The 13,217-nt window shown below is 41.9% G+C and overlaps 1 protein-coding gene across 7 annotated transcripts in view; it reads right to left on the bottom strand.

Annotated features, from left to right (window-relative positions):
- The window catches only part of FAM135A (family with sequence similarity 135 member A), a 98,796-nt gene that overhangs the window by 73,233 nt on the left and 12,346 nt on the right, over positions 1-13,217 (bottom strand). For 6 of the 7 annotated variants that reach the window (XM_074154165.1, XM_074154161.1, XM_074154167.1 and 3 more), the window contains exon 1: positions 8,365-8,441. In XM_074154165.1, the coding sequence (XP_074010266.1) occupies positions 8,365-8,441 (77 nt within the window). Of the gene's footprint in view, positions 1-8,364; positions 8,486-13,217 lie in introns of those variants that run through there. The other variant, XM_074154160.1, reaches the window with a different exon arrangement.

Genomic DNA, 13,217 nt, shown 5'->3' on the forward strand with positions numbered 1-13,217 from the left:
CTGAAGCCCAAAATGAAACAGCAGATATTCTACTTCACAAAGAAGACTGCTACAAAAAAAAAAGAAGACAAAGCACAGACGTGGAGACATTACTATTGAAAATTGTCTAAATCCAGCTTTGGCCAGTTGTATGTGTGTGCATATTACTGACAAAATAACAAATTATTAGTGAGAAAATAAGAATTTAACATTGGGATTATAAGAACACACAGAGACAGGAAAAACAGACTAAAGCTGTTTTCAAAGCAGACCTTGCAGCAATGTGCACGCTATGCTGAACTAGAAACCATCACTTAAGTTTCTTTAGCCCTTTAGACTTGCCAGTTCACAGGTGAAAAAGCACCAGCTCCAGAGAAATGAAAATCTCATCTTCTCACAGCTGAGGGTTACCAGGAAACTTCTCTCACTACCCACAAGGAAGGCATAACTTTTCCAAGCTAAGACAACAGGATTCATCATCCAGTGGTGGAACACTGCAACTTAAACTGAGCACTCCAAAGTACTGTGGCACTTTCAATAACCAGATATTTGAATTCAGAAATGCTCAATACATTCGTATTTCAATTCAGGATGTTGACACATACAAAATATGTATGTAAACGTGGAGGGGTAAGCATCCACAGTGCACAGTAGAAAAATGAGGAAAAGAGACAATTTGCTCTTACAGCCACTACGTTTTTGAAAAACAGCACTGTAAATAACATTCACAGCCACGACAAGGTGGTGACAAAGCAGAAAGTGTTAACAAATAAACATCCCAAACTTCTGTTACAAACAGTGCTAAAATTTCCACTGGTGTCCCACAACCTCCTGCTTGCATAAATTTTAAACATGAGGAAAAGATCAAAATCACATTACTAGGGCATCATACATTCTAAGTGTCCATCTAGACCTGGTAACATCACCACTAGAAAAAACAAGAATGTGAAGCCCTAACCGCATATGAAAATGTTTCAAGAGAAAATTGTCAGCTGTTCTACGTCTGAAACTGATTTTCATTTCAGTTACCTGGAACAAGCTTGCTGACAAAGTATTAAAAAGGTTATTATTATTAATGATTACTGTAAGTTTATTATTTATTATTAACTGTCTGTTGTGCAAACACAGGAGAGTCCTTATGCTAAAGGACTTAGAGAAATAACAGACAACATGCGAATGGAGGCACAGTGACAGGCACTGTAATTGTCAGTGTGGAGAAAAACTGTTTCAGGAAACAGCTTCTGTCCAAAAATATTGGCCAAATAGATAAAATCTACTTCTCCCCATCTCCAGCACAGAAAGTAATATTAAACTGATTGTATGTGTTCAGATACCCCAGACTCTGGCCAGTGACTCTTATCACAGAGAAACCCTGTATCTCTAATAGTTCTCAAGTTTATGAGACTTTTTTTTTTTTTTTTGGCAAAAATATAAATGTATTCAGCATTTGTTGTGCAGATTTTTCAAAGAGGAAAATCAGTACGGAAAGATGAGCATCCTGGTTTGAAAACTGATTAAGTGGGAAATACAGCCTGACAGTACTGCTAAGCTGCTGGTAGGAGTCAGGCAGCGTAACACAGAAAGGATAGAGATCTTCCTTTTCCAAACTATGCCTGCTGCTACACTCTTGCCACTACACCTTGGCAGACAATTGGCTTGCTTTTGCCACACCACCTCACTGGCTCATGTTTCACCCATTGTTCACCAGGACTCCCAGGTACTTTTTTTGCAAAGGTGCTTCCTAGCCAGCTGGCCCCCAGCCTGCACTGACATACGGGGTTATTCAACCCCATCTGTAGGATTTGCATTTGCCCTTGAGGATCCTATCAGCCCATTTCTCCAGTTTGCCCAGGTCCCTCCCAAGAGCATCTCTGTTCTCCAGGGTGTCTAACCATTCCCTGTAATTTGTTATCATTCAAAAACTTGCTGAGAAGACATTCTGTCTCATCAAAACACTAAACAGTACTGACCTAGTATCAATCAACTAGTCATCAGCTGCAAGTTGGACTTTGCACCACTGAAGACAACTCTTTGAGCCCAGTCATCCAACCAGTTTTCCAGCCAACTCATTCTCCATTTCTCCAGTTCACATCTCACTCAGGCTGTGTTATGTTTCCCTTTGTATTTATATGAGGTCAGCACTACAGAGCCCAAATCTAACTGGAGCTTTTATAAGCTAAGACATCAGAATAGCCTTCAGTCTCACTGGTCCAAAAAACCTGCATTTCTTTTCTTCATTTGGTCACACGATACTCACATATCAATCACTGCTTGGGCAAAAATGCCCATGATCAAATCCCATTGAATATAGCAGTTGATTAAAATAAACCAACAGAGTTACCTAGAGTAAGTCGGATTCTAAGCAAGTGGCACAGAGTTTTAAGAAAATACAATGAAACAGCTGTATTAGGTAAGGATACTACTTAACTGTTCTTTAACTATACTACATACTTCTGAGACTTAAAGCTACAGTGCAACTTTGAGAAGCTAACCACCAGAATCACCACAGACATAGGAACAACCTTTCTTGAACCAGATGAGCAGCAGGGAGCTGCACGTACAGACAGGTCTCATGTATTAGAATGCAGTGTCTCCTCTGTGCGTATCTCCTTGCTTAGGATAATAACAGTTATCTAAAAGTAGAGAAAACTAACAGTCTGCTTTAATGGTCAGTTAGGAGAATAACATGGTTATAACAATGAGCCCGTTCCAGGACCCTTCAGGTAAATTTGATCTTAAGTGAAATATTATGACAAATTTTGGTTGAGTCTGCACTACTGATTGGTTTAGATCAGCAAAGTGGGTTTGAGGCTCTTTCCCCAGTGATCCCCATTTGCTACACACTGGTTCAGTTCACTGAGAGCTCTCCACGTACATAACTTACATGTCTCCTGGAGAAAACTAAACCACAGGCTGTGATCTACATGTCACAAAAAGCACTTCAACCCCTGGGGGGACAGAATGTATGAAACAATTACTAGTATGAACAACTTCAAAATACACTCACGATGCAAAACATCTGATCCAGAGGACAAGACTAAATCTAGTCTGAAGTAACCCTGGAACCACACAGATATAGAGACCTCAACACCGTTTCTAGTAATTCATTCCTAAACTACCAAATTATTTGTAAGTGTAAAAACAGTCAGAACTGCTTCTGGCATCAGTGTCACTACAGATAAAGATCCAAAAAGACATGCTACAGTTGGATGCAATAGTTGCCAGATTTCTTCAAAGAGTTACAAAACCAGGAAGAGATAATAATGGTTTTGAATGGATATTGGGATATGTGGACTCTACAGAAAGGGGGATGGGGTGGGGAATGTGCCACGAATTCAAATGACCAAACTGATTCAGCTCATACTTAATAGAAGAGACAAAAGATTGACATCTAAAAATACACCAGGGTGAACACTCGGACTGATAAAGTCATTCAAAGCATAGGACAATGCTGATAAGAAAAACAAACAACTGAAAACAGACCCAAAGGAAACTTAGGCTGGAAATTATGGCTTCTCCAATAATCAAAAGAGTGAGAATCTGGACTCACTCTCCAATCAAGCTTGGATAAAAAATCTATTAAGTTTTAAGAAGGACTCTGATGTGATTACTTGCAATAGCTGACATTTTATTTTACACAATTCAGAAGTCATTAAGCTTCTAACGCCATGAGACAGGAATGCTAAGCTGGGTAAACTTGAATGCTGTCGGAGTTTGGGCCGGGTTGGTCAATGACAAGACAACAGACACTCTCCCCCACCTCTCACTCCCAGGAGAAGAAGGGAGAGAGAGAGAGAGTTATAAGTTTAGAAAAAGCTAAATTACTTTAATGAAATATTAACAATAAAATAAAAAGGAAATAATGAAATAGATACAATAGATACAAATATATACAAACCTGTATCAAACTCCCAGGCAGATGTCACAGGCAGGCACTGGGAAAGTTCCAGACTGGACTAAGAACGGGAACTGGATTCTGGAACACACTGATCAGGATCAAAGGCAGATGAACTGACAGGGTCCTCCTTGGATGTCAGTCATTTAAGAAAGAGAGCCACCGAAGAAGCCAAGCCATTGAAGAAGAGAAACTGACCCTTTGACCTCTCAGCTTTTATACACCCTATTGATCAGTTTGGGTCACCTGACCTGTCCACTCCTCCCCACAGGTGCAACCCCCTCCACAGGGTGAACCACCAAGTCAGCTGACCCTGGTGGCCACAGCAACAACCATCAGCAAGAGCCTCTTTCACTGAACAGAAAGTTGGCTCTGCTCTACCCCATACCAGGACAAATGCACACAATTCCAAACAAACCCAGAATAAAATCATTTCTATACCTGACTTTCGGTGAAAGAAGCCATACCAAACACAACAGCAGCTCAAAATCAGGAGGCTAGCAATGAAACTAGGCGTGAGATCCCCAGGTATAAGGAAATCAGAAAGAGGGGCAAGAGCTCAGTATCACAGAGTCGAGATCTGCTGGTCAAATTATAGGGCAAGAAAGAGATGCACAGGTAGTGGAAGCAGGGACAGGTGTTTTGGGAAGAGTATAGGGATGCTGCCTGGTTGTGTGGGGGTGGGGTCAGGAAGGCCAAGGCCAAGGCCAGCTTGTCCCCCCTTGGCAAGGGACGCAAAGAATAAGAAGGGCTTCTACAGTTATGTCAGCCAGAAAAGGAAGGTCAAAGAAAGCATACACCACCACACACCCCACCCCCCCGATAAGCAAGAATGGCAAACTGGTAGCAACAATCAAGAAGAAGGATGAGGTACTCAACAACTTTTTTGCCTCAGTCTTCACTGGCAACCTCTCTCCCCACATCTCTTGAGTGCATGGACCGCAAGACAGGGACTGGGGGAGCAAAGTCCCTCCCACTGTAAGAGAATCACAGAATGACATGGGGTTGGAAGGGACCTCTGGAGATAATCTAGTCCAACCCCCTGCCACAGCAGGGTCACCCAGAGCAGGTTGCACAGGAACGTGTCCAGGCGGGATCTGAATGTCTCCAGAGAAGGAGACTCCACCGCCTCTCTGGGCAGCCTGTTCCAGGGCTCTGCCACCCTCACAGGAAAGAAGTTCCTCCTCATGTTTAGATGGAACTTCCTATGTTCAAGTTTGTGCCAATTTCCTCTTGTCCTGTCACTGGGCACCACTGAAAAAAGACTGGCCCCATCCCCTTGACACCCACTTAAGTACTTATAGGCATAAAGGTTCAGGTTCATGACCACCTGAGCAACGTGAACATACAGAAGTCTGTGGGACATGATGAGATGCACCCCAGAGTCCTGAGGGAATTGGCTGATGTAGATGCCAAGCCACTCTCCATGATTTTTAAAAAGTCATGGCAGTCAGGTGAAGTCCCTGGTGACTGGAAAAAGGGAAACTTTGCACCCATTTTTAAAAAGGGTAGAAAGGAGGACCCTGGGGACTACTGACCTGTCAGCCTTACCTCTGTGCCTGGGAAGATCATGGAACAGATCCTCCTAGAAGTTATGCTAAGGCACACATCGAGGACAGGGAGATGATCCAAGACAGCCAGCATGGCTTCACCAAGGGCAAGCCCTGCCTGACCAATCTAGGGGCTTTCTATGATGGAGTGACTACATCAGTGAACAAGGGAAGAGCTATGGATGCCATCTATCTGGACTTCTGAAAGGCCCCACAACAACTTTCCCTCTAAATTGGAGGGGTATGAATTTGATGGGTGGACTGTTTGGTGGATGAGGAATTGGCTAGTATCCAGAGAGTAGTGGTCAACAGCTCAATGTCCAGATGGAGATTGGTGGGTGACAAGTGGTGTTCCTTGGGGGTCTGTACTGGGACCAGTATTGTTTAACATCTTCATCAATGACATAGTGGGATTGAGTGCACGCTCAGCGAGTTTGCAGATGACACCAAGCTGAGTGGTGCAGTCAACACGCCTGAGGGATGGGATGTCATCCAGAGTGACCTGGGCAAGCTCAAGAAGTGGGCCCATGTGAACCTCATGAGGTTCAACAAGGCCAGCTGCTGGGTCCTGCTGGGTCAGGCAATCCCTGCTATCAATACAGGCTAGGGTATGAAGGGATTGGGAGCAGTCCTGAGGAAAAGGATTTGGGGTATTGGTGGACAAAAAATTGGACATAAGCTGAGGATGTGTGCTGGCAGCCCAGAAAGCCAGCCATATCCTGGACTGCATCAAAAGAAGAATGGCCAGTAGGGCAAGGGAGGTGATTCACCCCCTCTACTCCACTCTGGTGGGACTCCACCTGCAGTACTCCATCCAGCTCTGGAGCCCTCAGCACAGGGAAGATACAGACCTGGTGGAGCGGGTCCAGAGGAGGGCCACGGGGATGATCAGAGGGCTCCAGCACCTCTCCTATGGGGACAGGCTGAGAGAGGTGAGGTTACTCAGCCTGGGGAAGTCTCCAGGGAGACCTTATTGTGGCATTTCAGTTCTTAAAGGGGGCCTACAGGAAAGATGGGGACAAACTTTTTAGCAGGGCCTGTTGCAAAAGGACAAGAGGTAAACTAAACTAAACTAAAAGAGGGAAGAGTCAGACTAGATAGAAGGCAGAAATTTTTTACAATGAAGCTGGTGAAACACTGAAACAGGTTGCCCAAAGAAGTAGTAGATGCCCTATCCCTGGAAACGTTGAAGGTAAGCTTGGATTGTGCTCTGAGCAACCTGATCTAGTTGAAAATGTCCCTGCTCATTGCAGGGAAGGTTGGACTAGATGACCTTTAAAGCTCCCTTCCAACCCAAACTATTCTATAATTCTGTAACACTAAAGATTTCCTTTTCTGCTGATTTAATCCATCATCCAGGTGCTCCACCAGCAATGTAAATATTACATCCTGTCTCCAATAAATACAAAGACAGTTCCCTAGAAAAATACTAGAACTTACCCAAATTGACAGAAATTACTGCAGTACTCATGACTCAGTCTTTCAAATTATTCTGGAAGCTCCTCTTCCTTCCTCACATTGATTTCTAAGTGAATGTGCCCAGTTAAAGGTTCAGCTTGAAACCAGAAAGGTAATATCTACTCATGCCACTTTTATCATCATGTCTGCATTCCACATCTCTGAACTTGCCCTGTGAATTTACTGTTTTTTAAAGAGTAAGCTAAAAAGAAACATGCCAAGTAGAGTATACTGCTGTGCTTTACTTCTCAACGACCTTTCTGAGGAATCATTTGAATTATAAGGTGAAGATAACCAAAAGACTTTCTTCTCTTCAGGCTCTTCTCTACTAAAGTTAACATGCTGCCATACTCTGCCCTCTCCTTCCCCACTGACTTCAGAGATTAAAAAAGGCCACAGTTCAACAGACTGTGCTTTTTTGTTGAAGTAATTAGAATATTCTCAGTGTTTTCCCAGACCTCTTAAGCCTTCCTTAACCCTTCTCTTCCAATGAAGAGTTAAATTATAATTTTTCCTAAAAACGGGACATAGTTTGTTGCATATATTTTGACTGCAAATGGTAGCAAGCATAATGGGCAATCACTTCTGTCAGTACCACCTTCAGGTCAAATTTAGATAAAAGCTAGCTTTAATAAAATATAGATGAAAATTAACAGTAACATGGCAAAGATAAAGGCAAGCTAGCCAAGACATGTTTTGTAACAGTATTCTATGCTTCTTTCTCCTGAGCTCCTTCCCAATCCTATCTATTAATACAAGATGGAGAAACTATGTGCATCCCAAAGCAAGGAAATTTTCCCATTACTTTACCTTCATCAACTCACTGTGTCAAAAAAAACAAACAAAAAAACCCCCATTGCTACCAACACCAGTAACTCCCTTCACCTTCCTTGAATTATGACAAGGTTAAAAACAAGAATGTATTTTCTTATTACTAAAATGTTTCTAAAGAAAGTTTTTTTAGTGTGTTTTGGAAAAAGGAGCTATCATCATAAACCAACACTGATATATATTGTTCCCTGCCTGTAAATGCTGACACAGCCTCAAAGAGATCTACCTAAAACAAACATCATAAGAACTACAACACTGAGGTGTTCTACTGTAGTCTATTAGAAGATTGACAGAAAGGCAGTGTACCACAATCCTAGATGACGAATAATCTTTAGTATTCGAAAATAAGGCACAAAGGATTATTTCCTACAAAGGACAATCTTTCCTACATGGGAAAGGACAACCTTAGAAAGTAATCTGGGGACAATCAGGTAGTATCAAATGAAAGAAAAATGAAAAAGCCTTCTACAGAGACAAGGTGGAATAGGAGGAGGTCAGGAGAATCTAATGAGGAAGTATGGAGCCTTCCATACTTTCAAATCAGTATAAAAAAGGTCAATAATACATGAAGCAACGCTACATGACAGTACCCATTATGATCTTCCCATCAGCTATCCACCATAGTAAAGTTTGAAAGAATGCACTACCTACCCTCTTTGAAACAAATCCACATTGAAGAATTTGTGGAGCTCCACGGAGAATTCTACCATAGCCTGAACTTCACTCATGTTTATGAGGATGAAGAAGTCAGAACTTGTCAGCACCTCAGTTACTGAAAACAAACAGAAAACAAACTTTTTAGAACAAAAGCTGGGGATAATGACTATTTGGTCCTTAAAAAGGACAACACTATATACCGTTCTGCACAGCTTCCTTAAATATACATGCCCTGGGTAAACAAGATTATCAGATGTACCAAATCCTGCCTACAGTAACTTCTGTTGTTGTTAGGGAATCAACTGTTATCAAAGAAGCATCACAGCACACTATCAGCATAATACAATCCTGGCACTTACTGATAACTCCATACTGCAGCTCTGCTCTGGTACTTGGCTGGAGACAGGGCAAAAATACTGCCAACAAGGGGAAAAAGAGCATGGTCTGCTTCCAGACCTGTTGAAGCAGAATGACCACACAGGTAGTAGAGCCTCAACTCTGACATGAGGACAGGGACAGCTGAACTACAACGTGGTCCAACAGTGCAGAGAAAGTGCTTGACCAGGTCACGTAGGGCTTTAGATGGAGAGATTCTAGAGGGAAGGCAGGAGTTAAGGAGTAAAACGTGTCCATTTTCAGTCAATCTTTGTTAGTCGTAAAGCGTTAATTCTCACTGTCTTCTTTGCAGACACAGACTGGCACCTTCCTGCTAATTTACAACTGCCTGATGATACTTAAAATCCTACAGACTTTACTGCGTTCTGCTGTTTTTCCTTCAACACTAGCAACTGGATTAATAAAACAGACTACACTTTCTGCAAACACTTGTCTTCAAACTTCCCAGTTCCTGCAAGCACTGTCTGGTTTGAGAAATAAGCAAACCAAAAAATCTAAACCAGACTATCCTTCATACACATTAGTCCATGTTCTGGGTCTAATACAAAAGCAGTAAACTTGAAGAAAAAAGCTAACCTGGCTGGAGCTTGAATGGATTATGGGATTTTTTTGCTTCTAGAATTTTGAACATGAATTCGGGCATTTGTGAAGCAGCAGGCAGTACTACTGGGATTGAAACAGAGTAGCTGGCAAAAAAAAAAAAAAAAGTGATCACCACAGTAGATATCAGTCACCTGAAAGCAACGGTACCTTTATGGGCTGCTTCTACCCTACTGACTAAATTATCTTGGCATATGTCTCAAGATAAGATTTACCTTTCTGTACCCACTTTAGAGGAGCTGGAAGACATCAAGCACAAAAGCACAGGTCTAGATTTTTAACTATAGGCAAGTTAATTCTGACCTTGGTTTAACAGCCAATATAAGGAATCTGCATGCACTTTACAAAAACACAGAAACAGTATGTTACAGAAGTAACAGGGGACAGGGAAAGAGGAATTTAATTTCTGAAGCTGAGTTGAATATGAAGAACTTATATACAGAAGCTGAGTTGAATATGAATGATGCAATTAGCCCAGCTTCTCTAAAAATCCTGTGCTCATTCCAATTTCAATCAAGGGACTTCAACAGATTAATTGAATGATGCCACAAGTTTTGCTACAGTATGCAGTGTTAGCGCTGTCGCTAATAACCTACAGGGCTTTACAACAATTCCCTCTTCCACTGCTTTGTCTATAGGATTGTGTAGGGATGTCCTCAGCGGTCTCTAAAGCTAGAATCAAGAAGTTCTGCACTCTAATTCTCTGGGGTTACCATACTGCATTATCACATGTGCATCACCTACCACAATGCAAGCGTATCTTCTGCAAATGGAACCTGACCTGCCACTGAGCAGAGATCTGAGACCTGCTGTGACCCTTGGCCGCTAGGCAACAAACCTTGTGGGCTGTGCATAAAACCTGTGATGAAACTGTCCAATACCTCAGGAAGGAGCTCACTTTAAAACACCCAGGGAAAAGCGAAACGACTTAAAAAGACAAAGGATGCCATGGGGCAGTCTCATACAGCTTCTATTTTGATGAAACTACATTTTTCAAGGGAGGAAGCCATCCCACGCCTCTGACTGCCCCAACACAGTAAGTGGCACTGTCTACGTCCCTAAACAGTTTGCTTCCACTAAGAGAAGGGAAAACTGTTCCTGCAGGAGTTGTTGGTCCAAGCAGTCACTCCCAAATGCTTCAGGGTCCCTTAATTCCCTAACCAGAAAACTCAGAACAATTCAGAACTAGTCCAATTAGACAAGTCTGGAGGTCTATTTTATGAATTAATTCAACAAAAAAGCTAGGAGAGCCACATCTTGCATTACTGCCAAAAGGGCTGTCCAGTGAACTTGTGGTATTTCTATTGTGTCTAACACGGCTCTAGCTGGGGCCATTCCCTCCCTCCTCAGTAGAGCTGACTTAGCAACCCCAGCCAGACCACTAAAAATTGCCTGGGCAGACAACGCCAGCAGACTGAACACAGGGTCCAGCAAACACAGGCCTGCACAACACAGTGCCACGTGTTTTAATCCAGTAAAACAGCTCTCGCTCAACTACCAACAGTACTTGGAAAACTGGTACCCATGCCCTGCTCCAGTATCAACTGCAAAGCCACTAAGAAACACCACTAAGAAAATCCTGCTTTCCTTCACACTTCTGGGGGTTTGTTTATTTTCTTAAGTTGGAAAATCTCCTACATATCCCAGCCAGTCCAGGCTGTCCCCACACTAGCTCACCACTTCAAATTTTACTTACCCAAACGCATCTTTTCTGAGGCCACAACAGAAAATGGATCACAGGATATCAGATTTTAAAAGACCATCAGAAGGAAAAAGTGTTTCTTGATTCTGTTTTTTTTCTAAATTCATCATTTTAGTGATACTTTAGAGCAGCTGCATCAGAGCACCTTTGAGTGCAATGAAAAGACAGATGGAGATGTACAGAAACCTCCTAAACCAGCTTTGTTTTAGTGAAATGCTCATGTAACAGTGCCATTAATCTACCTACTTGTATTGGGAATTGCAAGACAGTGCTAAGAAACAAAACCCCAGTATGTTCAAAGAATGTCTTACCTCCACTGGTAAATACTCCATTTTAGTATGTTAATTAACCAGTCTTTCAGTTCTTCACTGTTGCCGTCAGAAACATACTGCTTGAACTAAAACACAAACAAACAAAAAATGTTGTAGTAAGAGCAATACCTCTAGAACTTTACAGTACTCATGTTCTTTATTCTCTTTTCCTGTGTCCTGTAACAGCCCCTATCGTGTCCTCTCCAGCAATCAAACACATACCGCCTACCAGCATTCTCCAGTCTGCCCTCAGTTCCTGCACTGCACTTTTCAGCTTTCTGCAGGTGTAGTGGTCTGATACCTATTTTTCCAAAATAAAGTAAAAAAATAAACTTCTTGTGAAGCCCATACTCTGGCAAAGCCGACCTGCCATGTTCAGCCAAACTATCCCTGTCTTCACCAAAGAATTCTAAAATCCACTTCCCAGAGGACTCCGACATGCCCCCAGCCACCCCACAGACTCCCTGATCTCCAGAGGGACTCTCAGCTCACCAGCAGCAACGTAGCATTGAGAAGGTAGGAGGATATTCTGGCCTGAGTCATCAAATACAGCTCATGCCCCCACGCAGTCTTACATAGCTACATGGGAGGAGATGACTTAGAACAATAGGTCAGATGAAATTGTCCTGGTAAATCTTGTGTCCCTTCTCCTCAGGAGACAAAATTCTGGGGACAAGGGGGAGAGCCCTAAGACCAAGAACCCATTTTCTTAGAGCAAGCATTACAGGTAGGAAAACATCATTTAGTATTCTGAAACTCTCTTTGAAGCTCCTGCTAAACCACTGTTAAGAATCAGTCTCTCTCCCCTGTATTCTTAAACCATTAGGGTATTTAAAAAAAAAAAAAAATCCTTAAAAATGACCAAAGTCTCCCTTTTATCTGACGACCCGTACATTTAGGACACAAAGAGAAGAGAAAGCTTAGTTATCCATTCTTAGAGGAACTTTGCACCTTTTCTGTAGGTATGTTTAAGAGAAATAAAAACACAAAACCTATCACAGCTTGTGCAGGCAAGCAGTGAAACTAAACTGGTTTTGCCTTAGAAGAGAAGAAAACAGAAAGCGGAACATAAAAAAACCCCACATTATCTGAATTTTTTTTAAAATAGAAATACTTGTGCATGTCATGTGCAATATTATATCTTTGATATCACAAATTGTCAATAATGCCCCAGTAAAATCCTGATACCATAATGCCACATCAAAATGGCACCAATATTTATTCCATTTGTTTACCAATTAAATACGTGTCATACCAGTTCTCTTTTAAAAAGGACTAAGTTATTTTTTAACAGAGAGAAAACACACAAAGTCCTAAGTAGTTGAAATTGTTCTAGCCTTAGATTTAATATTTTATATTCAGTGGAAGTCAAAAGCAAAAAGTACAGAATACTATAAATGAAAATACAACAAAATATTTATTTTTCTCCAGCTTTCTTCTAGCTGCTCATTTAAGCCAGTCTTCAGACAATTTTTTTCTTCTAAGTTGCTGCAGGAGCTTTGTACACCTCCATCCCTTACCTTTTTTCCCCATCCTCTTCTCCTTTATGCTCAGAGATCCAGCACCTGCCAACATAAATTCAGCCACCATCTCGGTGCTGATGACTCACAGGTTTGTCCCCCCACCTGAGAACTGTCTTGAATTCCAATTTTAGCTGTTTCTTGGACACAGCCTGCACCTGAGACTCAATGTGGTGAAAACGGAGTTCTTGACCTGCACAGCTAAACCTAATACCTACTTTCTGAGCATGCACAATAGCATAATCTGACTGTAAACCTAGACAGTATTTTTCAATTAGCTTTCTCTGGGTTCTCATAGACTTGGCAAGACTGTGCACC

Source organism: Numenius arquata, chromosome 9 (assembly GCF_964106895.1).
Source record: "Numenius arquata chromosome 9, bNumArq3.hap1.1, whole genome shotgun sequence".
Lineage (NCBI taxonomy): Eukaryota > Metazoa > Chordata > Aves > Charadriiformes > Scolopacidae > Numenius > Numenius arquata.